General features: G+C 46.1%; 1 protein-coding gene across 4 annotated transcripts in view; it reads left to right on the top strand.

The window, feature by feature from the left end:
• Positions 1-1202: 1202 nt before the first annotated feature.
• Positions 1203-22962, top strand: part of RYBP (RING1 and YY1 binding protein) — a 38052-nt gene continuing 16292 nt past the window's right edge. The window contains exons 1-2 of one of the 4 annotated variants that reach the window (XM_066195401.1): positions 1203-1422; positions 2253-2378. In XM_066195401.1, coding sequence (XP_066051498.1) covers positions 1391-1422; positions 2253-2378 — 158 coding nt within the window. In that variant the 5' untranslated portion in view covers positions 1203-1390. Of the gene's footprint in view, positions 1423-1521; positions 1644-2112; positions 2379-16659; positions 16732-16835; positions 16876-22962 lie in introns of those variants that run through there. The other 3 variants (XM_066195400.1, XM_066195403.1, XM_066195399.1) reach the window with 3 other exon arrangements.

Raw genomic sequence — 22962 nt, 5'->3', positions numbered from 1 at the left:
TTTCTTCCCCCCTTGTACTCAGCCATAGATTACCTTTGCTCAGACTGCCTCCACGCTGTCCCTGCAGCCCCACTCACCACTCTCTCAGGTACAGCCCTGCTCAGCCCACGTCCCTCCTGTCTGCCCCGTGCCTTGCCTGGGGATGAAGTTTGCTGTTCACTGATGGGAGATGTTTGCTTGGGCTTAGTCACCACTGAGAAAGTGGAAAAGCACAGTGGAAGAATGTCTGCACTGCAAGACGCGCGGCTGTACCAACTTTTTTGCCTCCACTCCTCGCCCCTTGCGCCGTCCTTCCTCAGCTGCTCGTGGCCCCCATCCCCTCTGGCTGCTGCAGAGGAAACAGCCCCAGTGTGAGAGGGGCTCAGCAACGACAGTGACAGCTCCTGCCTGCCGTGTCACCATCCCAGCCCGCCCTGCCAGCGCTTCCACAGGCCCCAGGGGGGGCGTGGGGGGGATCTCAGGGCACGACCGCTGCTTTTTGGGAAACGCCGCTTTATGAAAATGCCACTTTTCGGGACCGCCACGTTTGGCCACCTCGGGAGTTTCGCAGAACCGCAGCTCGTGCTCGGTGGAGTCGACAGATCACCGAGGGACTGATGGGAGCGCTTCTGGAAGCAGCACTACAGCAGCGCTGTGGAAACACCTTGGCCTCTGGGCGGGCCGCTGCCCTGACCCCGAGCCTGAAGCCAGCTCACAGAGGTGGCAGCCGTGGCATCCGTGAGGGCGCCGGGACCCCGTCCCCGAGGTCAGGGCACGCAGCAGGAGCTGCCTCCCTCTGCCCAGCCCCTCCGCTACTCCCAGCGCAGCCACCGGGCGGGCGAGCCGCCTCTGGCCGCCCTTCCCCTCACGGAGCGGGCCTGCCGTCCCCCGTGCGCCGCCGTCCCGCCCGCGGCAGCCCCGCTCCCCGGGGGACGGGCGGGAGACGAACCCTCCGAGGGGGCAGGGACGGGAAAGGGAAGGGGCCACCCGCGGGCTGCGCGGAGCCCGAGCCCTCCCGGCGCGGAGAGGCCGCTGCGCGGGCGGGCCGGCCCGCGGGGGCTCGGTGAGGGCGGCGGCGGGACCCGGCGGGGCGGCGCAGGGGGCGCTCCCGGCTCCCCCCCCGCTCCCTCCCCGGCAGGGCCGGCGGCGGGGCCGCCCCCATTGGCCGCGGCGCGGCAGCAGCTCCGCCCGCCGGAGCGGCGCGGCGCGGGGAGGGAGAGAGGGAGGAGGAGGAGGAGGGAGGGCGCCGGGCTGCGCTGCGCTGCTAGTCCGGAGCGGAGCCTGGCAGCGGCAGGAGCGGCGGCGCGGGGTGCGCAGCAGCCGGAGCCTGCTGGACGGAGGCAGCCCCGTCCCCCCGCCCTCCCTCCCCTCGCCTCTTTCTTTGTGCGCAGGGCAGGGGCGGCCCCGATCCATGGTCATGGGCGACAAGAAGAGCCCGACCAGGTGAGCGGGGGCGCGGGGGCGGGCGGGGAGAGAGGCGGTAAGATGGAGGGAGCGCGGCGCGGCCGCCTCTGCCCCGGCGCCGGCCGAGGGGATGGCGGCGGCTAGGCCCTGGCTGGCAGCCGCCGGCGTGTGCTCGGCCCCGGCGGGGGGAGGCGGCGAGGGGCGCCTAAGATGGAGGGAGCGAACGGGGAGGGGGCGGCGAGCCCGCGCCGCCCCGCCAGGTACGCGGGGGGCCGGGGCGGGGGGGGGCTGCGGGCGGGGAGGGAGTGAGGGAGGCTCCTAAGATGGAGGGAGCGTGGAAGGGCAGCAGCAGGAGGAGGAGTGCCGGTGTCTCCCAGCCTGCCGCCGGTGCCAGGGCTGGTGCGGTGCGAGCGCAGCCATGGCGGCTCCGCTCGCTCGCACTCCCCGCTCCGCGCACTCGCCGCTCCCAGACAAAGGGAGGTTTAACAAGGTGGAGGAGGGAACGCGCCTCCCAGCCCGCAAACTCGCCCACCCACCCTCCCACCCTCCCGCCGCGGGCGGGGGGACGCGGGCGGCCCGGCCCGGCGGGTTCGGCCCGGCGGGGCCGGGGCGGAGCTCGGCGCCCCCCGCACCTCTCCGGGCCCGGCCCCGGTCGGGGTTTGTCGGCTGCTCCCGGCCCCGCGGGAGAGCGGCGGTGCGAGCAGGCGCTGGGTTTCGGGGCTCTGTAACATGGTTTCTCATGTGTGTGTTTTCTTTCTCTCCTCCTCCTCCTCCTCTCTCTCTCCTCCTCCCGCCGCCTCTCTCCTCCTCCCCAAACACACACGTACACACACACGCTTCCCCTCTGCCTCTCCCTCCCCCTCCTCAAGGCCGAAAAGGCAAGCCAAACCTGCAGCCGACGAAGGCTTTTGGGATTGTAGCGTGTGCACCTTCAGGAACAGCGCCGAAGCCTTCAAATGCAGCATCTGCGATGTCAGGAAAGGCACCTCCACAAGGTACGTCCGCACCTTTCAACGCGGCTCGTGCTCCGCGCTGGGCTGCGCCGACTTGTTGATTTTTTTTCGCTGTTGCTTGGATATCGGCTGGTTGCATCCCTTCTCTCCCCCGATGCTGTCCCTTCTGTCCCCGTTCAAAAGCTTGTGGATTTTAAAAATTCTCTTTCAAGCGTTTAATTGGAGCTGGAAGACATGTTTCGTGGATGTGGCAGCAACCTGAATCTTTTTGTTGGTCTGTGCTTTTTTTTTAATTTTTGTTGTTGTTGCTGGTGTACAGAGAACCTTTTGGAGATGCACAGCCAGCCAGCAACGCTCTGACTGTGGTTTGGGTGGAGGTTTACCTCCGTTCTCTACGGGAGTAGAAATGATTTAGGATTAGGCAGCGAGGAAGGAAACGGCTGAAACTAAAGATGCCGTGAGAACAACTCCCTCCCTGAGATGTTGATCTCTCGGTGACTGTTGTCATCAGAAAGGAATCGGCTTTGTGCTCAGTGTGGGAATGGTGCGGGATTTTGAAAGCTTTAGCTGTCAGGTCTCTCTGATTGCCATGCTCTGAGAAACTGTGGAGGTCTTTGTGAGGTGGTGAGTCTGACGTGCGGTAGTTAATTTAATCTCAAAAAAGCCCCCGAAGTTGCTGTTTCTCAGTGAGAGGGTTCGGAAAGTTTGTCCTGGAGATATCAGTTGACGCTAAAGCAGGCATGTGGTGCTCCCTCTGCTTTTCTTTCTTTTTGTGATTTGTTCTACCATGTTGAGTTCTGATTTTGTTCCTAATGTACCTTCCGAATTTGAGTTCCCATTGCGGTGCTCTGCCAAAGAAACGGTCTGTGAGGTTTCCATTGTGAAAGGCTGCGTTTTCCTTGAGTGCAGCTGTGTATTGAGGTGCTCTCATCAGCAGGCTGTTTGCATGACTTGGCTGTCTTGGCTTGATTGACAAAGGAGGTGAAAGCGTGTTGGATTGTTATTGTTCGCACTGTGCTTTAGACAATGTGAAGTGCCTACATTTTTAATGGGGAGCATGTTTTCGGGCCATTGAAACTCTCTGAGTTACAGTAACAGAGCGCTGAAGTGCTCCACTCTGTGTTTTGTGATGCACGTCAGCTACAAGTATCTGTGCTTTTTGCTAAATGTACGGAGGTGTTGAACTTAAAACCAGTTGTAAATAGCATGGTTAGAGCATTGGGTAAGGTCGAGCTTTGGGACAGCAGTGTTTGCGTGCACCTGGAGCTGATTCTTGACTCGTTCAGTCTCATTCAGTCGCGCAGCTGAACCTTCCCAGCACGTTTTATTCCTGTGGGTTTCTGGTTCCTTGGCTCAGGTGGAAGGTGTTGCTCCTGAGCTGCTCCTCCGGAGCGTGGCCGTGCAGTCCCCACACTCCCAGTGTCACCAGTGCCTGGGTGTCAGTGGGAGCAGAGCCCTGAGGAGATGCAGGAGCCCATTTGGGATCTCTCCTGTATCAGACGCTGTTATTTTCATTGGCCACCATGCTGCTGTTCATTTGGAGAGCAGCAGCCTGCTCTCACATGCCCTTGCATTTTTATTTTTTTTAAAGATAATTTTCAAACTGTTTGTTGCAGTAGTAGGATGGTTTGCCTTTTAAAGGGCCATTAAGAGCGATAGCAGTCGATGATTTCAGGTTAAGAGCTGTAGCCTTACTTGCAGATGTGATCCTCGGGTCTAGAACATTGTAATTCTGTTTAGCTTTTAATGGACCCTTATGAATGGCTTCTAATTTTAATTCATTTAATTCATCAGCTTTCTATTCATTTTTGCTGCTTTTAAAATTGCTTTTGTTTGTAGAATTTGAGAAAGTATTTAAAATATTCAATGGCCCATCATGTCTTCTTGCATATTTGTATAATTTATGAATAAATATAACAGAAAGCAGGAGTGATTGAGTGTTGTGAGAGAGCACTGTGTGTTGAGAAGTTCTGGGAGGTCAGAGCTATTTGTGGTGTTACTTGGAATTTTATAGTATGTGATGTACGAGTCAGTGCTGGGAAATTATTCAGAATTTTTTAAATAAATGACTGATGTAAAGATACTTAATGAGTTATGATTGATAATTTATTACTTGAAAAATAAGGTGTCTGATGAGCTTGACTTTTAAGTTGCAATTTGACAAGTTGATGACACTTTTCTGCAGTTAAAACTGCCTGGCTTCATTGTGACTTAGTTCACTAACACTTACGGAAATTTATCAAACTCACTTTAAAAAAAAAAATTCAACCAAGTAGTGAAAGACATGGTGAGGCAACTGTTTTTCATCAAATTATTGTGTGCAATCACAGCATACCCAGGGATTTTTTTAAAGATCTGGTATGACCTACTTCCCCCCTCCCTCCACTGTGAAGCCAGTTATTTGTTGTGGAATTTACTTTGGCTGATAAATATTCTCTTATTTAAGAACTGGTGAGGCCCTTAGCTAATTCTCACCGTGTGTATATTTTTTCAGACTCAACATAATCTGTTGGCGTGTGGGAGGGGTGGCTGGCAGCAGTTAGAAGTTTTATCTTCTCTGATCCAACTATCCCCTTTCCCTAGGATCTCGTATAAAAGGAGCTTCAAGCAACAGTGAGCTTTAGAGTTGACCTGCCAAGTCAAAATCGTTGTAGAGGCTAAACAGTTAAATTGCACTCGACTGTTTTTTTCAAGGAGCTGTTTATAAATATTTCAGGTGCACTTTTAAATAAAAATTAGGTCAAATCCATCTCTGAAGAATTGTTGTGCAAAGATTATATTAAACCTTTAGCGCTTGAATGCTGGATTTGTTACAGTATGTCACTAACTTCCTTTCCTCACCTGGGTTCTTGCTCTTTTATGGTTAAACTTTTATTACTTTCTATTTAGGCAAGTATGGTGAGGTTTTTTACTGTTCTCCTTCTGTGAGGATGATGGCAAAGACACCAGCTCTGTTTGAGACAGAGCCCAGCTGGGTGAGATGATGATTTAGCTGGCTGCAGAGTGAGCAGTGGGCAGCTGTTTGCTGGGGTTTACAGCGCCTTATTCCTTTCCTGGAGATTTTTATTGGTGTCACAGCACAGGGAACTGCTGCTGGTCACCACTTTCACTTGTGTCCTGTGGCTCTTCTGGTGGTTTGCTCTGGTGTAGCAACACCAGCTCCTGCACTCAGGAGAAGACTGAGTAGTATTGAAACTTCTGCCAGGAAGTTTGCTCCACAGACGCATGTTCCTTTCCAATATCCATTACTTCTTCAAACACGGAAGGAAAGTTTACTTTGGATTTCCTAAGAATGTGAGGGCAGGATTTGGCCTCGTATTTCCTGTGAGTTCCTATTTGGGGGTAGGTGATGGCTCTCTGTTTCTATTTGTTTTCCTTAATGGCATTCTTGCTCCTCTTCTCCTTTGGTTCTCTGATAGTTTACGTATATTGTGTTCCTGTACACCTCTTGTAACTTCCTCTCTCCTCCCAGGCAGGGCTGTGAAGTGTTTCTACGTGGGATTGTTTTCAGACTTTATTGTGAAGGAGAATATTTGCTCCCCCCTCCTTATGATTTTGGGGAAACTGGTTTTTTAAACTTTCTTTTTGGATGAGTAGGCAAGTGGTGGGATGTGGTGGAGCTTCTCTGATGTTAATTTTTCTCTAAATTTGGGATGAATGCTTTTCTTTTCCAAACTCCACATCCTCTTATCATGAATGTGCCTTGAGTACAGAGAAATGCACTTAAAGTCAGTGGAAACTGTGAAAGCAACAAATGGATGTCTGATATGCAAATGAACTAAACAATGGTAGCTTTTAGTACAAAACTGAGTTGAAATGTGCATGTCCTCTGCGAGGTATAAATTAGGCAAGCATTTCTGTTTTATTTGTTGCTTATACCTGTATGCCTGAAGTCCAGGGTTTGGAATTTGCATCAAGTGATGTGAATGTACGCTTCATTGTGGAGTGCCCAAGGAGTGCTTCACCTTCTTGCCGTCCTTCTTTTTGAGGGGAGGCCAAGCTAAAACTGTTTATATTTATAAAAAGAATTCTCTTGTATGGAACAGATGTCTCAGATACTGGCCTTTGTTTCCCTTTAGTTTTGCAGAAAACTCTCATGTTTGCAGGATCTGAGCTACCACCTTGAAGGATGCAAACTACTGTCCATGTCACCACAGAAAAGCATTCTCTTCTGCATCCAAGCTGGGCTGACCAGAATAGGCACCAGATAGTCCTGCTATTCCTGGAATGAGGAATCAGGCTTATGATCCTGACCTTCATACGAGTAATATGTGCCCTGCTTATTTGCCATGTGTTTGCAGGACTGCTCTGAAAACTCGCGGTGATGTGTGGCTGTGGTGTAGGTTGGAAGCCAGGTGGTTTAATTTGGTTCTCTCAAGTTAGTTAGCTTTCACTTGCATTAAGGTAGGTTTTATTTAGCATCATAGGTGGCCTTTAAGTAGCTTAATTTCTGCAATATATAACTTGTCTAAAAAAAAAAACCTGTTGTGGAGGCAGTGTTGGTGCTTTTACTCTGGAATATTTGTTTTACTATTTGGCTGTTTAAATCTATTGTTAAATCATCCCTGTTTTCCCTGTTGATTGCTGAATTTAAATGGCTGTTGGTTTAGGAGGAGCGAGGCATGTTCTGTAGCAGCCTGGAGTTGTGGCAGTGTCCCGCTGGACCAGCCACATCCTGAGGATGCGTCCCCTCAGGGAGTGCTGTTGTGGCAGTGGAGGGTGCAGTGTAACTCTGCCTGGTACAGCTGAGTGCTGAAATGCACAATACCTATTTGGAAAATGTTTGCCCATGTGCCAGGAGTTCTCGAGACCTCTGTTGTCTCATTCCTTATTCACCAGCGCTGCCTAAAAGTAAGTGGCTGTTATTTTGTGGATTTGGGGAGTGCTGCTGCTAGATCTGGCAAGCCCACCAGGGCAGAGGAGCCAAGGGCAGGAGCAAACACCATCTGACAAGCAGACAATGCTGATGGTTCACAGCAAACCCTGGATTCTGGGGCTGTGGTTTGACAGCACACCAAGTTTGAATCTGTGACTTGTATTGCAGAACCACATGAGTCTCAGCCACATGGCTTGGAGTATTGATCCATTATGAACTGACTTCTGGTACAGATTCGTGCTACACTTATTTTTTAAACTAGCATGGAGTTTAGTCTGTGAGGCTTCAACTGAGCAGATGAAGCTGTTCAGCTTCCGATCAGCTATTATCTGTCAGCCTGGTGCAAGCATAACCCTGGCATAAGATCTGTGTCTTGTACTTTGGCTGTTTGAAAGAAGTGAGAGCTGTGTCCTGATTTGCTCTTTGCGGTGTTTGGCTCTGGCATTAATGATCTCATTACCATCACCCCAGGATTTCTCTTAGATCTCAGCACCTCTGGGAAATCATTCTCAGCAGGGAGACTCCTCAGTGTTGACGTGCAGCACCAAGGCAATACCCCTTTGCTGTGGCTGTCAGATTTGGGTACCTGAGAAGCTGTGGGTGGCAAATTCAGTAGGGGACTGTGGTGGTTCCTGTGACTCACTTTGCTTCTGCCACGTTTTTTTTTTTTTTTCCCTGAATGTCCTACTAAGGAATAATAGCTATACTTGTTTTCCTTTTTTTGTTAGGATAGAAGGATCTTTTGGTTAAATAATAAAATCTTCAGCATGGATAAGGGTTGTTGATAATATTTCTGTAGAGTACCCATTTGGGTTAATTGTGGGTAGTAGGGTTTAACGTCAATCTCTGATTTCTCATGGAGACTCTCTGAAGATCTAATGGATAAACTGCAACACCGAGTATGTTGATACATCACTGCTAATATGCAGCGTGGATATTATTCATTTTTCCCTTCCTCCATAGGCTGCTTTTCTGGGAGACAGGAATCTAAATCAAAGTATGTATGTGCATGTAGGAGGAGGGGGCATGCAACTCTTTTATTGCTGTGAACAGACGTTGCGTCCACTGGGATGCTGACCCCTGGCTCCCAACAGGTCCTCGTGGGGAACTGGTAGGCAGAGGAATGCAGAGCAACTCTCTCTGCATGCCTTTCTTAATTGCCCTGATTGTTTCATGTTCCCATCAGCTGCTGCTGCGGAGGGGCTGCTGCCTTTGCACGGCTGGTGGGTGTGTTTGCACCCTGATGTGGGGTTTGTCTGGTAAGAGGAATTGGTTGGACTGGAAATAAGACAGTGTGCAGTGTTGCCTGGAGTGATAGTTGAGAGGAGGGAAGTGGTGGATGCAAGGTGTGGTTCCCTGTGGCCATGCTCTGCTCCTGTGGCATCCTGGCTGAGTGTCCTGTGCTCGGTGTTGGTGTTACCCAGCAGCATGCAGCACCCTGGGACTCTGTTTTTACTGAATTTTTATGTCTCTAAAGAAAATTCGTGAGAACCAAGACCCTCATGAGGGGGGAAAAGAATCAAGAAATGTGCTGTGGGCAGGATGGATTGTTTTGGCTGGCTACACCTGGCTTTTGTGTAATTTGGACACCCCTGCTATAACTCCAGACGAGTTCACTGCTGATCTTGAATCGGGTATCACTTGTACTCCAGCTGCTTTGCATTATTGGTAGGCTTACTGTTCATGCTGTGGCATTGCTCCTTTTCTTCCTGCTCCATTGGGCTTGAACAAACGGGTCCTTCCAGGGTCCCTCAGTGAGGAGCACAGAAGTTCACAGCACTTCTGGGGAGTCCTGCTGGTCTGCAGGAATATGGCAGCAGGGCGAGACACTCGGCTCCTGCATCACGCAAAGCATGTGCTCTGCTTGTCCTTTATTTCTTGTGCATCTCTCCTTGTCTGGGGAATTCTGCTTAGGAGGAAACCCACTGACCTATTTTATGGGATTTCAGGTGGTTCTGTAGGTTAGTGGGTTCCAGTCCTGCAATGTAGGTCACTCGCAAGGTGCGCTGGAGTTTCGTAATGTGTAGCTCTGACCTGAAATAAGATTCATACAGACTCTTTCTGTGGCTGTGTCTTGCAGCTGTACTTTGCCTCTTTGCACTAGGATATTTCTTCACAAGGTAAAGGGAGAAATTTGGCCATTTCCAGAGGGAAAGAGTCTTACAGGAGGGTTTATGAGTATTTATTTAAAGTTGTTTCAGACAGATAAGGGCAAATTTCCCTCCTTGCTGCTTTGTGTTAAGGGCACAGCAAAAAAAGCAGACCAGGAACACTGAGTAGCCCATCCATGCTACCCTAAGCAGATGTCCAGGATTACAGGATACAACAGAAATAATGTGGAAATGCCTCCATTACGTTTATGTAAGTTCCTTTTACAGCTGACATATGCTAAATACATTGATTGTCTCTTTGTGCAGACAGATTTCCTTTACATCAAGCAGAGCTCCTTTTGCACTTTTTTTGGTACATCTGGAGGTACAACCAGATCCTTAACATTGCTCTTCCCATAAAGCAGCTATTAATTAGGAGCATGTTCTTTGTAGCAGAGTGCTAATTGGTACAGCAACAAAATCACTGCCTGTTAAACATGGGAGAGATAGTAATTCTGACTGGCTCGAGTATAAGTGGGAGAGAAAAGCATCACTTCTCTTTGCTGGCCCACTGGGTTTTTTTGACTGTTCAGTAACCCATTTTATTCCAAATCATGTGAATCTCAAGTTCTCCCTACAAAACCCAAAATTAATTGCTTCAAACTAGGTGTTGCTTTGATAATATTTTATTCCTGAAGTTCTCCCTGTGTTTCTGAAAGTTCAAAGTACACGCACAGCCAATCTTCTGCAAGGTAATATTGGAAATTCATGAGGAAAAGGGCTTGTAGAGATCTAAAATATGGGTCATGAAACTAGGGGACCTGATTTGAACTGTATGTGGTCTTTCCTGAGACACTGGCCTGGGATTGTGGAGCACTCCCTTATGCTACAAGGCTCAGGGTACTAAAGATTTGGAGAGGGAATTTTTACAAGGGCGTGAAGGGACAGGACAAGGGGAATGGCTTCAAACTGGACAAGAGGGAAGGGTTAAATTAGGTTTTAGGAAGAAATTCTTCATAGTGAGAGTGGTAAGGCCCTGGCACAGGTTGCCCAAAGTAGTTGTGGCTGCCCCATTCCTGGAACTGTTCCAGACCAGGTTGGACAGGGTTTGGAGCAACCTGGGATAGTGGAAGGTGTCCCTGCCCTTCCACATGGCAGAGTGGTTGGAACAAGGTGGTGTTTAGAACCCCTTCAAACCCAGGCCGTTCTATGATTCTCTGTTCAGAAGTTCCAAAAACTTTAGTTTTGGGATCTTACCAGATTGGTTGTCTTTAAATAAAATGGAAGCAAAACAAATCAGTTTTGGATTTTGTTTAGGGCTAAACAAGGAATAAATGTTTAGACATGTTTTCTTGAGCAGATTGTTCATGGGGATTTCAGAGTTATAATGAATTGTTTGTAACATGCAGAGGTGCTAAGTGAGACAAAATATCTTGCCTGAGATAAAGCTGCCTTCTTCAGATTTATATTTTTGAGTAGACAGAAGTGAGGCTGATCCTAATCTAAAATCTTTTATCTGAACTAAATTATTTTTGTGCGCATGGAACAGTGTCTGGTTAATTCATGTGCTGCTTCACGTGTTCGATTTGGGGAGGTGGACAGAGGATGAAGAACTGCTGGGATTTGGTGGCTTCAGTGATGTAAAGTTGATTAGAAAACTGCCTGATGGGTGGTGAGTGTGGGTTACTCCCTGCACCCCAGTCCCATATGTGCAGAGTTTTATAAATTATAGGGGTATTTATTAATGGAATAGGATTGGTTGTTTTTCTTCTTTTCTTTTTTTTAATCTATTTAGTAAATAAGTACATGGAAGGCTTTATATTTTTTTTCACTTCTGTTTGCAGATGTCAGTGGGGCTTGTATGATGTTAATGTGATTTCAGCCTGTGTAAGAGTTGCTGGAATTCACCCTTTGGCAAGTCAGTGAGCTAAATATCCTCGGGATGCCATTTTTAATCTGTATGATTATATTCACTGTCTCTGTTATAATTTGATCAAGGAATTAATGTCTATGCTACGTGTTTCATTCCTTTGTTTAATTAAAAAGAAAAAAGATCTAGTTTAGCAGAAGGACGTAAATCTTACTTGTGCTGGGTGGACAAAGCATGCTGATCTGTTCAGGTTGCTGGAAATGTGTGTCTCTGCTGAAATATTTGGCTCTCATTATATATCTTGGAGCTCTTATTCTGAAAGTGCTTTCACTGTTTTTTTCGGAAGTGGCACAGAGCACTTTCTCTTCCTGAGATGAGATTTCAATAAGAGAGGCAATACATTGATGGATGATGGCCCTGTGATGGAGTCAATCAGCCAGTGCAGTCATTTGTCTCCTGGGGATACAGGGTAGAGCGCATCATTAGCAGCAGAAGGGGAGGCTTTCCTCTGTAATGCTAATAGGGCCAGGGAGCTGGTTGGTGCCTGTTTGCTGCCATTGCTCCGTTATTACAGGTGCCTCGCAGAGAAATAAAACCGTTTTCATTTGTTACCTATGGATGTGGATCAATTTAACAGAAATATTTAATAAGCTTTAGGAAATGTTTGTGATTCAGCGTAGTATTAGCGATTCGTAAACCTGCGTCACGTAAAAATGCTGCCCGTAAAAATGGTGAATTATTCTGAGGGAATTGTGTGTGTCTTTTTGGTTTTGCACACAAGTAGCTTGACTGGTGGAGAAAATACAGGCAGCTGGCTGCTTTGGAGGGCAGTGGGTCTTAATTGGAGAAGTGTTGAAAGGGAAGCCCGGGGGTTACTGCAGAAGTTACTGCAGCAGAGTCTGTTGGCGCTGGGTTTCTGTCAGAGCGAAAGGCAAAGCACCAGGCACTGAGGAAGGGTGGCTTGTCCCAGGGACAGTGCTGGTGTGTGGCAGCAGCACTGAGCTGGATTCAGGGTGTGCTGGGCATCGGGCAGCTTTGCCCAGGGAGAGTGAGTTGACCTGCAAACTGCTGTTCCTCCGTGGCTGCTCTCCTCCTTTCTGGGCTCTTGGGAGCCACAGCAGTGATCCCATCAGGAGCAAGCATGGACTTCCCGCAAGGTGGGCAGGAGTGCTCCTGGTACAGGATACAAGGCTGCAAACCTTGTGTAGCAGACTCTGTGTCCAGAGATGGTCAGTTCCAGCAGGGCACACACAGAAGCTGTAAATGTGGGGTGTAGAGGGTTGCTCACAGTGGCTGGTGGGTGTTTCTGTACCCTCCAGCACTGTGAGCAGGGGGCTGGCAGCTTGGACATGACTTCTTATGGGGAAGGAAAGCTTTAACTTGCTGTGAATCTGGACATTCAGGTAACTCACCTGCATATGTTTACCTGTCTGTCAAGTAAATGCACTATGAAGTCCACATACAGCTTGTAGGAGGTAAAGTTCATTTTTGGGAATCACTTTAGGTTCTGAAATGTCTTCTCAAGAACTGCACGTGAAGTCAGACTTAACAAACAATGTTTATCTTCCTTTCTCTGAACTGTATAGATAATGGTTAAAAAAAAAAGAGCGAGGGCAGCCAGAAAGCAAGTGATGTTGAGCTGCTGGAATGGTGTGGTGGGTACTTCTTGTACACTTCTTTTCTCTCGTGTACAGCGATGCTTTTGCTGCTGAAGTGTGGGAGGAATGGCTCAGCTGTGTGGTGCTAAAGGCATGGGGTTGTCAGAGTTGTGCTGTTTTACATAGGGGTTAGCAGAGTGAGGAACATGCTTTGTCATGGGTGTGGGAATACAGGGCTCTGGCAGCAATTAGGAGTCATTAATTAGGAGTACTTATTCCCGGATGTGAGTCAAGTTAGTTGTAAGTTGCTTAACTTCTGAGGTCGAGAAGGTCTGATGCATCCGAGATACAAGATACGCTTTGTTGGCATCCACGGGACTGTGGGGGCTGTCCACAGGGACAGGCTGGAATAGCAGAGCTCAAACTGAAATTTTGAGCTTCATTAGATGACTTATTGACAGTGACGGTTTGGCAGCACCTCTGCCAGCTGGGACCACACATTTGCATTCAGAGCTGCAGACCTGTGAAGGTTCCTTGAGGCTCCTGGGTTGCATCAGCTGGGAATACACAAGTGCAGGCCAGGAATTTACACTGCTGGGCTGAGTGAGACACACTGAATCAGCACTGAAAAAAGCAACAGTGAAACTTTCTGATAAGGAAAAACTGTCCTGCCTCTATGAAGGGGATGACATTTTTTCCAATTACAAGTTAACAAATTGATAGATAAATCAATGACAAACAGAATGTGGGTAGAATATCGTGCCCACGTGCTGCATACCTGCTCTATGAATGCATGGGAGATCACACTTTTATGTTCAGCCTGTGCACTTACAAAGATGTGAAACAGGAGGACAGTCTCACTTCTTGTGCCTGAAAGAAGCATTTGTGCTGCCAATGGCCCAGCATGTCAAGCAAGTAATGGAAAAAGATCTGTAATAATGTACCTGTTCTAGTTCTCAGGGTTTTCCCTAATGTGCAGGGACAGTGAAGGATAGCACTGAGCAGTACTTTAGTTTTATTTCCATCTCTCCAGTTTTTCCTCTCTTGCCATTTTTTCTGAGTTTCAAGCCAGACTAACTTTCCCACTGGCACTCGGAATTCAAAACTCTGAAGTTATACAGCTGTGTACTGCACTTACTTGTTTATAAAAGCTGTCACAAGCATGAGTGGTTTGTTATTTTAGTTTGTTTTTGTTTTCCACAAAGGTGTAGTGTGAGGAGCAGGTTTACTTAGTCACGGGTGTGGGAATACTGACACCGTGCTTAGAAATGAGTTTAATAACAGTTGGTCGCTTTATTTCCGAATGTGCTGGCATCTGCAAGTCTGTCTTGGTTCAACAGGTAGCTGATGCTTGGGGAGAATGTGACCTTTTGCTCCTTGCATTGATTTTTTGAGTCACGTCCAGAGGCTGCAGAAATCAGTGCAGCACTTTGCTGTCAGCTGCAAGGGCTGGATCAGGCCTCTGGGATCGATGCACTGAGAAGAAAGGGAGTAAGATGACATGAAACTTAACATGGTTGTCTTTTGTGATCTTGCTTTTCTTCCGGGACTGTTTGTTCAAGTAGATGTTTTTAACAGGAAAAAAAAAAAAAAAAGATTTGAGAAATGTGTTGAGTAAAGCCCTAAACAAAGACTTCAGGGAATAGCGTGGTCTGTGTCCATGTAAGCAGAGGATTCCTCAGACTGCTCTTTGCTCTTGGTCTTCCTGGAGCCTCTAAAGTCGGAACAGAACCTGAGACTGCTACAGTTCTGGATCTGGTTCTTTTCTATTTGTTTTTAGGTTTGTTTTTTCTTAAGAGAGCACCTAGGTGACCAAACATATTCTTGTTTTCAAGCAGAATGAAACAAACTACCCAGAAAAACCCAAGAGATTCACCATATTTTGCAGAGCTACAGTTTTCAATGAGCCTCATCTACGTGCTCACTTGTATCAAAAAGATTACATTCCTTCTCCCTGGAGTTGTATCCATGTCTTTGCTTGTATAGCCAGCAGATTATTAGTAGGTAAGACAGGTCGATTATCGTGACTTGCTGCTTTCCCTGCTTGTGCCAGTTCAGGGTATTACTGTTAACAGCTTTTAAAATAAAGTTCCTCCTGGAAGAATTGCTGGCTTCAGGCAGAGAAAGTTTTCCAACCAGTTCTGAACTACTGGGACTGTTGAATTTTTTGAAATCCTGTTCATCTCTCCACAAAACTGCTGCGAGTACACCTTGAATCATGCATAGCCTGAAGAGCATCCTGGGGGTAGGGAGACATAAATAATTGTTTAATTGCTGTGCTGTGTAGCTTCCATCATGTTGAGCATACAGAAAAAAACTGCTTCTAAACAGTGTTTTACAGTATCAGTTCTCTGAGTCTGAAGATGAGCATTTATCCCAGTAAAGTTTAATGTGGTGGTAAGCAAGACATGCAAATGTCTTTTGACTTGAGTTTAAGTTTGTTAATAAAGATGTTGCCAGTCTGTCAGCTTTCAGATGTTTGGTAATTATGCTAACTGAAGTCTCGAAGAGTTTTAAAAGGCAAACATCATTCTGTTGGAAGGAAAAACTTGGTCATTAACATGTACAAATTGTTAATAGCTATTTTCATATTTCATTAGATTAATGAAAAAAACATCTTCTGTGGTTGTTAGCAGATACAGCAGAAATCAAATAATATACTAACATTGTTTTAATTAAGAACACATTGATAGTTCCAAAAAATCACTTCGGACATCCAGCTCTTAGGCTTGAAATGAATCTCAAACCTGGGCTTTTTTATACTCCAAGAGAATATGCTCTTTTCTCAAAACATGCAGCACAAGCAAGCTCATGAAAACCAGTATAACAGAGTACATCCATTGCAAAATATCATTACGGTAGTTAAGTAATTAGCCTACTGCATGACTTAGCAGGAGGGATAAATAGTGCACGTGGAATTGCGTTGGAGCTTGCAGGGTAGGTCCTGCCTGGGAAGGGCACAGGCAGAGCACATGGCTGTGGAGGGTGTCTGCTGGGTCCAGGAGCTGATGGCTGAAACCTTTCAGTGCCTGTGAGGAAATGCAAACCAGACCCAATTTTCTGTTTCCCCTCTAAATCTGAAGGTGGCCATTGGAAAGAAATCTCTGCTGTGTTAGCACAGCTTAGCTCCTGCTGCTTCCCAGAGCTGTCCTGTGGACAGCGTGTCCCAGCCCCTGACGGAGCTGTGGGTCAGGTCAGCAGGAATATTGGCTCTTTTTGCAGCAGACAGATGAGGGGGTTTGATTTGTCTTCCTTTCAGCTAGAACTGAATATTCTGAATCTGTCAGTTGCTGTCAGGAGGATTGTACTTTGGATTAGTGAGCTCCTGGAAGCAGTTTGAATCATTGCAGTTAAAAGCACGCCGAACAGCGGTGTAATTAATAGTTATATAATGTACCCAGCAAGCTTAGGAAGCCAGGATGTAACTTGGAAAGAAACACAGCCCCGTGCAATCCCTGCATTGCTTGAGGACCACTGTGCATTTAAAGGGTGATGCTTTTTGTCCCAGATCATTATGGTCAGGGCAGGTTTGTTGCTGATGTGTCAGTTCCATCACGAGACTTATGGAGACATCTTTCTGCACCTTCCCTCTTCCCTTCCTTTTCTCTGATGTCCTTCTCATCAGGCCCTGGTCAATCCAAGAACATTGCTCATGTTAGGCTTGTTGGAACTATTCTTTCCTTCTGTGTTTGCAGAAATCTTCAGCTGCTATGTAATTACGGATGCCACATGAAAAAACTCCCCAGCTCCTGAGAATAATATGCATTTCTGTTGTGGAGTTTTTTGAATAGATATTTCAGGGCAATTATGCAATACCTTTCTGCTATGCAGTACCTGTCAGCCCTTAACCACTTGTGCTTTTAGAGGAGCTGAAATGGCTCTTGAGCCTTCCAGAGTAGTTTCTGCCTTGTGACAAGCTCGAACCTGTCAGGCAAAGCTGTGTATTTCAGCAAGGCAGCAGGTGAGTCTGTGCACCTCAGACCTCCTGTCTTGTAGGAATTGGATTGGAGGTGTAGTGCTTTCAAGTTTTTTATATTAATATCTGTGAATATCTTCTGTACACAGGGATGGTGATGAAAATTCTGAGGTGTTGCTCTAATTCTGGGTGAGTTTGATAAAAAATGTATGTAATTTTCTTCCTTTAGCTGACTGCTGAACACTTCGGTTGTCTTAAACCTTTGCACTCTAACATCTAAAAGTGTTTTTTTTCTCTTAACTGATGTGTAGGTGTGGTGTTTGGAGACATGGTTTAGTGGTGGACCTGGCCGTGCAGGGTTGGACTCTGTATTTTGTCTGTTCCAACCTATCTGATTCTGTGAAAACGGGAGAATTTTGCAGGTGCAGAACTTAGTATTTCTGTTTCTAAAAAGGTACCTTATCAAATGTGATTGGTGATTAATTACAAAGTAATTCTTGTCTCTAAAAAGAGCTACTTTATTTTAAAATGGGATACTACTGCTAAGCAAATGTAAGGCTGTCTGCCCTCCTGGTTTCTGTCTGCATTACTTCCCTAAGTCAGTTTGCTCAATATTCACTGCCACTGACCTTGGATAATTAAGAAAAAAGTCTGCTGTTCTGAGAAGATAAATGCAGCTTCTGTTTGGAATGAGGCTGATTAGCTCAGTTGTGAAAGTGTAATTTAATGTCTGTAGTTTCTGGTGGGATGGATGCTGCCTCTGCCAGGCTTGATGTCCCTCTTCTGCTCCCTGATACCCAGCTGCAGCTGTTGCTAAAAATCCCCTGGGCCTCCAAGATCTGAAACTTGCAGTGGACTTCTTCAGTTTCCAAAGAAAATGAATTTAAGGTTTCTTTTCTTTTCTGAATCACTGACACTTCCAGCATATTCCCAGTGCAGCTACAAGGCTGCAGTTGTGCCCCGGGTGGGGATCTGAGATTCCTGCTTGGAGCAGCAGCTGGAGCAGGGGTTGGTGCACAAGGCTGTTCCAGTTCCACAGCAGGGTCAGTGTCACTGCCAGCCCTGTGAGCTGGGGGCTGAGTGGAGACCAGAGAAACACCAAGTCACGAAAACGACAAAAAAAACTAAGGAGAATAAAAATTTCTTCAGACCTGTGAAAGTACTTGTCAAAATTTGTCTGTTGGACAAGTCCCTTGCTCTCTTATTTTTCTCTGTGCTGCTGCTTGGGCTTCATATTTTGTTTGTGTTTGCTCTCTGAGTTACTTGGATTGTTTGTGACTTAAAATACCTGCTTGTTTACAGTGTGAAGGCTGTTTGTTTTTTAAACATCTTCATGATGATCATGCAGTTGCCTGGTATTTTAGTGGGCTTTTTTCTTCGTCTAGATTTTCTACGAGACACTTACTACTGTATTTGCTCTGGCGAAGTACTCCAGGCTGAAGGTGGTTCATAAAGTTAAAGTTGCATTTTAGTGATCTTTTTTTGGTTCTGTTTTTCTTTAGCTGGTCTCGGCCTCTTCTTTAGAGAATATACACTGGTGGTAAATTGTGTATTTTGTCAGGCTGTCTTTTGTTATTACACAGTGGGGGACTGTTCCTGGTGGGATCTTTGGGTGCTGATGTGGTGGCAATAATTGTCAGTAGGGTTTTGAATGGCATGTGGACTCCTGGCTTTTGAAGCCCGATCTACAGCCTTGAAAATCTTCAAGCTATCATAATCTTCCCCCCCATACAAAGGTAGAAATTTATTTGGGAAATTGCATAAGACCTGTTATGCAAGCAGTCTCTTTTTAGCCTCTATGTAAAGTGTATTATAGAAAAAAGTGTTGTTTTTTTTTTTTTTTTTTCAAATTCAGGCAGCAAGTGGCACAAAAATCTCACAACTGAGATGTTTTAATGAAGAGAGGTTTTAATGAAGGTTGTGTTTGGAACGGAGTTAAGGCAGAACTGTACACAGCTCCAGCAAATGCTCACACCTGTTCCCACAAAGAGATTCAATTCCCACCACGCATCCAGTTCCAAGGAGCAGTGATTGAGTGGACAGACTGTGGATAAAATCAACATAGCTCTGTTAATTGAAATACATTTTTCCTGGAATGTTGCTAGTAAACAACTTCTTAAATGAAATCTATCCATCCAATCTTACTTTACATCTCATTTAAGGATTTGCTGCTTACCCTGAGTTCTAGGTCATTTTTCGCGTCTGTGCATGTCCTGAAATAACTCATCTTGTGGACATCTCTCCCTTTCCTCTGCAGGCTGGTGCATGGCTTTGTTTTTGAGTTTCCCTGAGAATCTGGTTTTAAATAGAATGAGCTGATGCAGTGAAGTATTCCTGGGGTTTTAGGAGGACACAGGGCCCCTTGTCCACTTTACACCTTTAACTCCACAGCATTAAAACACAGTGTGGCTGCTTCCCAGCATCATTAAGGTTGTAGCTGTGTGCCTTGAATAAATCTGTTTAGTTGAGGAAGGGTTGTTGTAATATGTCTGAGTGGAAGAGTTTCTTGAACAAAAGAGACTTAAAATGAAGCTGTTAATTGTCACAGCCGGTGACTTTTTTCTATGCATTGCTGCCAGCTGAGAGCACTTTAAACTCCCATCTGAGGTATGAGAAGGCCCATGCCTCTTATCTGCACCTCCCTGAGTAAGGAAAGCAGTTGTTCAATTATTCTCTATAATTAGTGTGCTTCAGTGGGTAGGCAGGTATTAGTTATTCGCAGCCTCTTTCACTTCTGCTTTTCCAGGAGTGTTTCCCTTCCAGTCTTCTTCCCTCTCTGTCCTGAGGCATCTGGATGAACCTTACCTGCCAAGACCTGGGTCGTGGCTGGGCTGTTCGTAACAGGTGTGAAAAAGGGGAAGTTTAGATCAGTACAAAAATCAGTCCAACTGATACAAGAATATCTTACCTAGGTTGAAAGAATTTGAGAGATGCTGTGATTGCAATAATGAATTAAATATTAGAATAACTTTTCTAGTTTTCTGTGGTTTCCATGAAAGGAGCCTCACAAGTCTGAGGGCCTGTTTTTCAGCTTCATGGGGTTGATTTAGGCTAAGCTTCTATCTTCTGTAGATATTATTGAACTTTAACCAGCAGATCATCACAACCTTAGTACTGCTACTGTTGCTGCTGCTGCTTTCTATAAAAGTCCACTTTGCTGAGAAAAACCTTTTCTTGGAGACTTCTTTCGCCAAGTACTTTGATGGGAGTACTTTTCTGTTTTGGTGACACTTGTGATTCAGCTCTTACTGTAAAGAAAAGGGGACAGTTGAGGCAGAACAGTGATGGAAAAGCACACTGCATTTTTGCTGGCTGGGTGTACCTGAGATTTGGAGAATGAAGGTGCTGAATTTATACCTGAATGCCAGCACTCCATTCCCGAAGGAAGCAGAGCAAAGAAGAGCACTTCTGCAGATGTCAAAATGAGCAAAAGATGCTTAGGACCCAGATTTTCTGCTGAAAAGTGTATTTTAAAGGTTCATGTTACTCTTTCTTCAGCCCTGATCCCTCTGTCAGCCCACTGCCTGTGTAAGGCAAAGAAGTTTGCTTGAACCTGGTGGAATTGGTGTCACTGAGGTTAAGCTTCATTGTAGGCTGTATTGTCTGAAACACCACCGAAGTGCATTTGTCTGTGAGCAGAGAAGCCAGATGCTTCCCAAGCATTTGGTGTCTGTACCAGCATCTCTGGGAAATGTCTGCAGCCTCCAGCGAAGGAGCAAAGGGTTCTCTTCCAACTCACGCTGGTAATTTTTTAACCACTGTGTAAGTAGCATTTAAGCTACATCAAGCTTTGACTGTGTGTAACTTGTTGGCTTTTCCCTCTTCACCTCCACCACCTTCTTTGAGCTTAATGTGACACTTGGGGTCAGAAATGGGGAATTCTTTTCAAGGAAGCTCTGAGGTGATTTGCTACCTTTTCCTTTGGAGAAGACTTGAAGATTTTTCCAGGTTCACAAGGACACGGCTATCTGTGTTTCAAAGAGCAGCATGAAGTGGCTGTCAGGATCAAGGGCTGCTTGTTGGTTTTGGATGGAGCTTCCTGCCTGTGCTGCCCTGGCTGCCACTGGGAGAGGGAAGAAGCTGAATAAACAGGGAAACTGTGAAATAAACAGAAACAAAACCAAACCAAGCCCCTGCCTCGGGGCGTGGGCTCAAGGCAGTCAAGCGGACTTTCTTTTGTTAAAAGGAGGCACATAAAAGCTTTTCTACTGATGTGTTTGTGCCATAATGATAATTTCCATGTGTTTTTCTGTGGTATTCGATTGCTTTCAATTTCTTCCGAAGAAACTTAGTGGAAAAGCAAAAATTTGTGTTACTGCAGATGAAGGGCTTGCTTCAGCCTTTCCTGCTGTACATACCCCAGTGTTTTTAGTGGAAGCGATCAGTTTCAGGTAGTCAGCTTTGTGTTTTTCCAAGTTGCTACTCAGCTTTGAAAGATGTTATTGCAAGTTTTGGATTCCAGGTCAGGCTGTAAATATTCATTCTGGGGCTTCAGTACTCAGAACCTTCCTCACAGTGACAAAGCTGCCACTGCACTGATGCCAACCCCTCTGGCTTTGTGGGTTCATCAAGGGGGAATAGGTGGATTTGGGAAGCAGGAATGGCAGGAGCAGACAGGGCTGTCCCATCTAGGCAGTGCAGACAGATGGGGGAGGGTTTGTTTGGTTTGCATCCTGGCACTTGCTGCTGCTCTGAGTGGTGCTGGAGATTATGAAGAGAGGTGGTGATGAAAAATATTTTCTTGTTTTTCCTCTAGATGGTTCGTATGTGTGTAATTGCTCAGAAAATTATGCTAACCCCAAAGCTTGTGCTCTTTTGCTCCCCAGTTTTGGTGCAAAGTGCGAGTAGGAGCTCCTTAGGAAGTGATTGCTCAACTCCGTTTTCCGCAATGCGTTCGAGTGAAAACAAGGTTCTGTTTTTAGCTTGCTTTAACTTGGAAATTCTAGTGATAAGCTTTTAGCTGCACAAATCCAGTAAGAAATTAGAGAAGGAAGCAGCATAACATAGTAGAATCCCACTGAGTCATTTTTGTAGGTCTCCAGAAGCGAGTAATTTCTCTAATCTGGTAGATGTGTATCACCAGTGGGGTGTAGTCCCAGAGCTCAAAAAACTTCCCCTGCAGTTAAATAGAAATAAACCCTAACCAAGGGATATCTTACTAAATACACCTGAGATTAAAGTGCCTAGGTATTGTTATATTGGGAGCTGGATGGTTCACTTAATCCAGAATCCAACCCAATGTAGCTCAGTAGTGTCTTTCCTTAAATTGTTTTGTTACCGTGTTTGCTAATCTAAAATAATTGGTATATGTTTATTAGCAGCAAAAAAATTTTGTAATATGTAGTCTAAAAATCCCTCTATTTAGTTATGTAGTTGGTAGTTTTATCTTTCCCTGCTCATAGAATTCACAAAACCTCAGTAACGTGACATCAGATATGAAGTAGAAAATCTTGGTGTGTCAGGGCAGTGTGTGTTGTCTGAGGAGGTTGTAGAGATGTGCCATGTGCTGTTCTTGAGCTTTCTGTTCTCTTTTGTTGTTCAGAGGAAGTGAAACTTCAACTGTGTTCTGAGTATTCTTTTCTTCAATTTCCAAGTAAGATCTCTGCTGGCTTCTGTATTTCATTCATCTACAAACCAGTTTCACTTTCATGACACTTCTTAGTTACACATGATGGTAAATTTGCATTTATTTGCTATTTGCACGTTGTGTGGTATTTCCTGTTGTATATTCATCCTGTCAGAATTTACGGTGGGATTTACAGGGTTGATGCATTGTCTCACACCTAAAAATACCTCAGTATATCTTTTATACAGAAAAATGCCCAAGTCTCATTTCTTTCTGCCCTGACTAATTGCCAGGCATAGAGACAGTTTAGCAACAACCCCTTAAATCCATGAGTGACAACTGACTTGGTCGCAAATAATTTGAGTCCATATCTTTGAATTTTGACTGTCATTATTTAGTTTAACAGAAGGTAGGTTATATAAAAAGAAATTACTCAGATCTCTCTTCTTGATGCGCAGATTTTGAGTCATTGCAAGACAGCAGTCAAGCGAGGACGGATGTTTTGTACGAGAAAGCCTCGTGTTGACTCTCCAGCCTTTGGTTCAAGGATCGTGCTGGATGCTGCTGTTCTTACCTCACGTGTTTGCCTCTTGGAAATGAAAACCCAGACACTCACTTCTGTACCTCCTTTTCCACCAGGGCTGGGAAGTGAAGTAGCTGGAAGTGTTGGGAGCCGTGGGGGCCCGCTTCGCCCCGAGCCTGTGCGGATG

The sequence above is a fragment of the Chamaea fasciata genome, unplaced genomic scaffold (genome assembly GCF_029207755.1).
Source record: "Chamaea fasciata isolate MVZ Bird 193981 ecotype frontalis unplaced genomic scaffold, bChaFas1.0.hap1 SCAF_13, whole genome shotgun sequence".
Lineage (NCBI taxonomy): Eukaryota > Metazoa > Chordata > Aves > Passeriformes > Sylviidae > Chamaea > Chamaea fasciata.
This window is presented reverse-complemented; position numbering and strand designations above follow the sequence as displayed.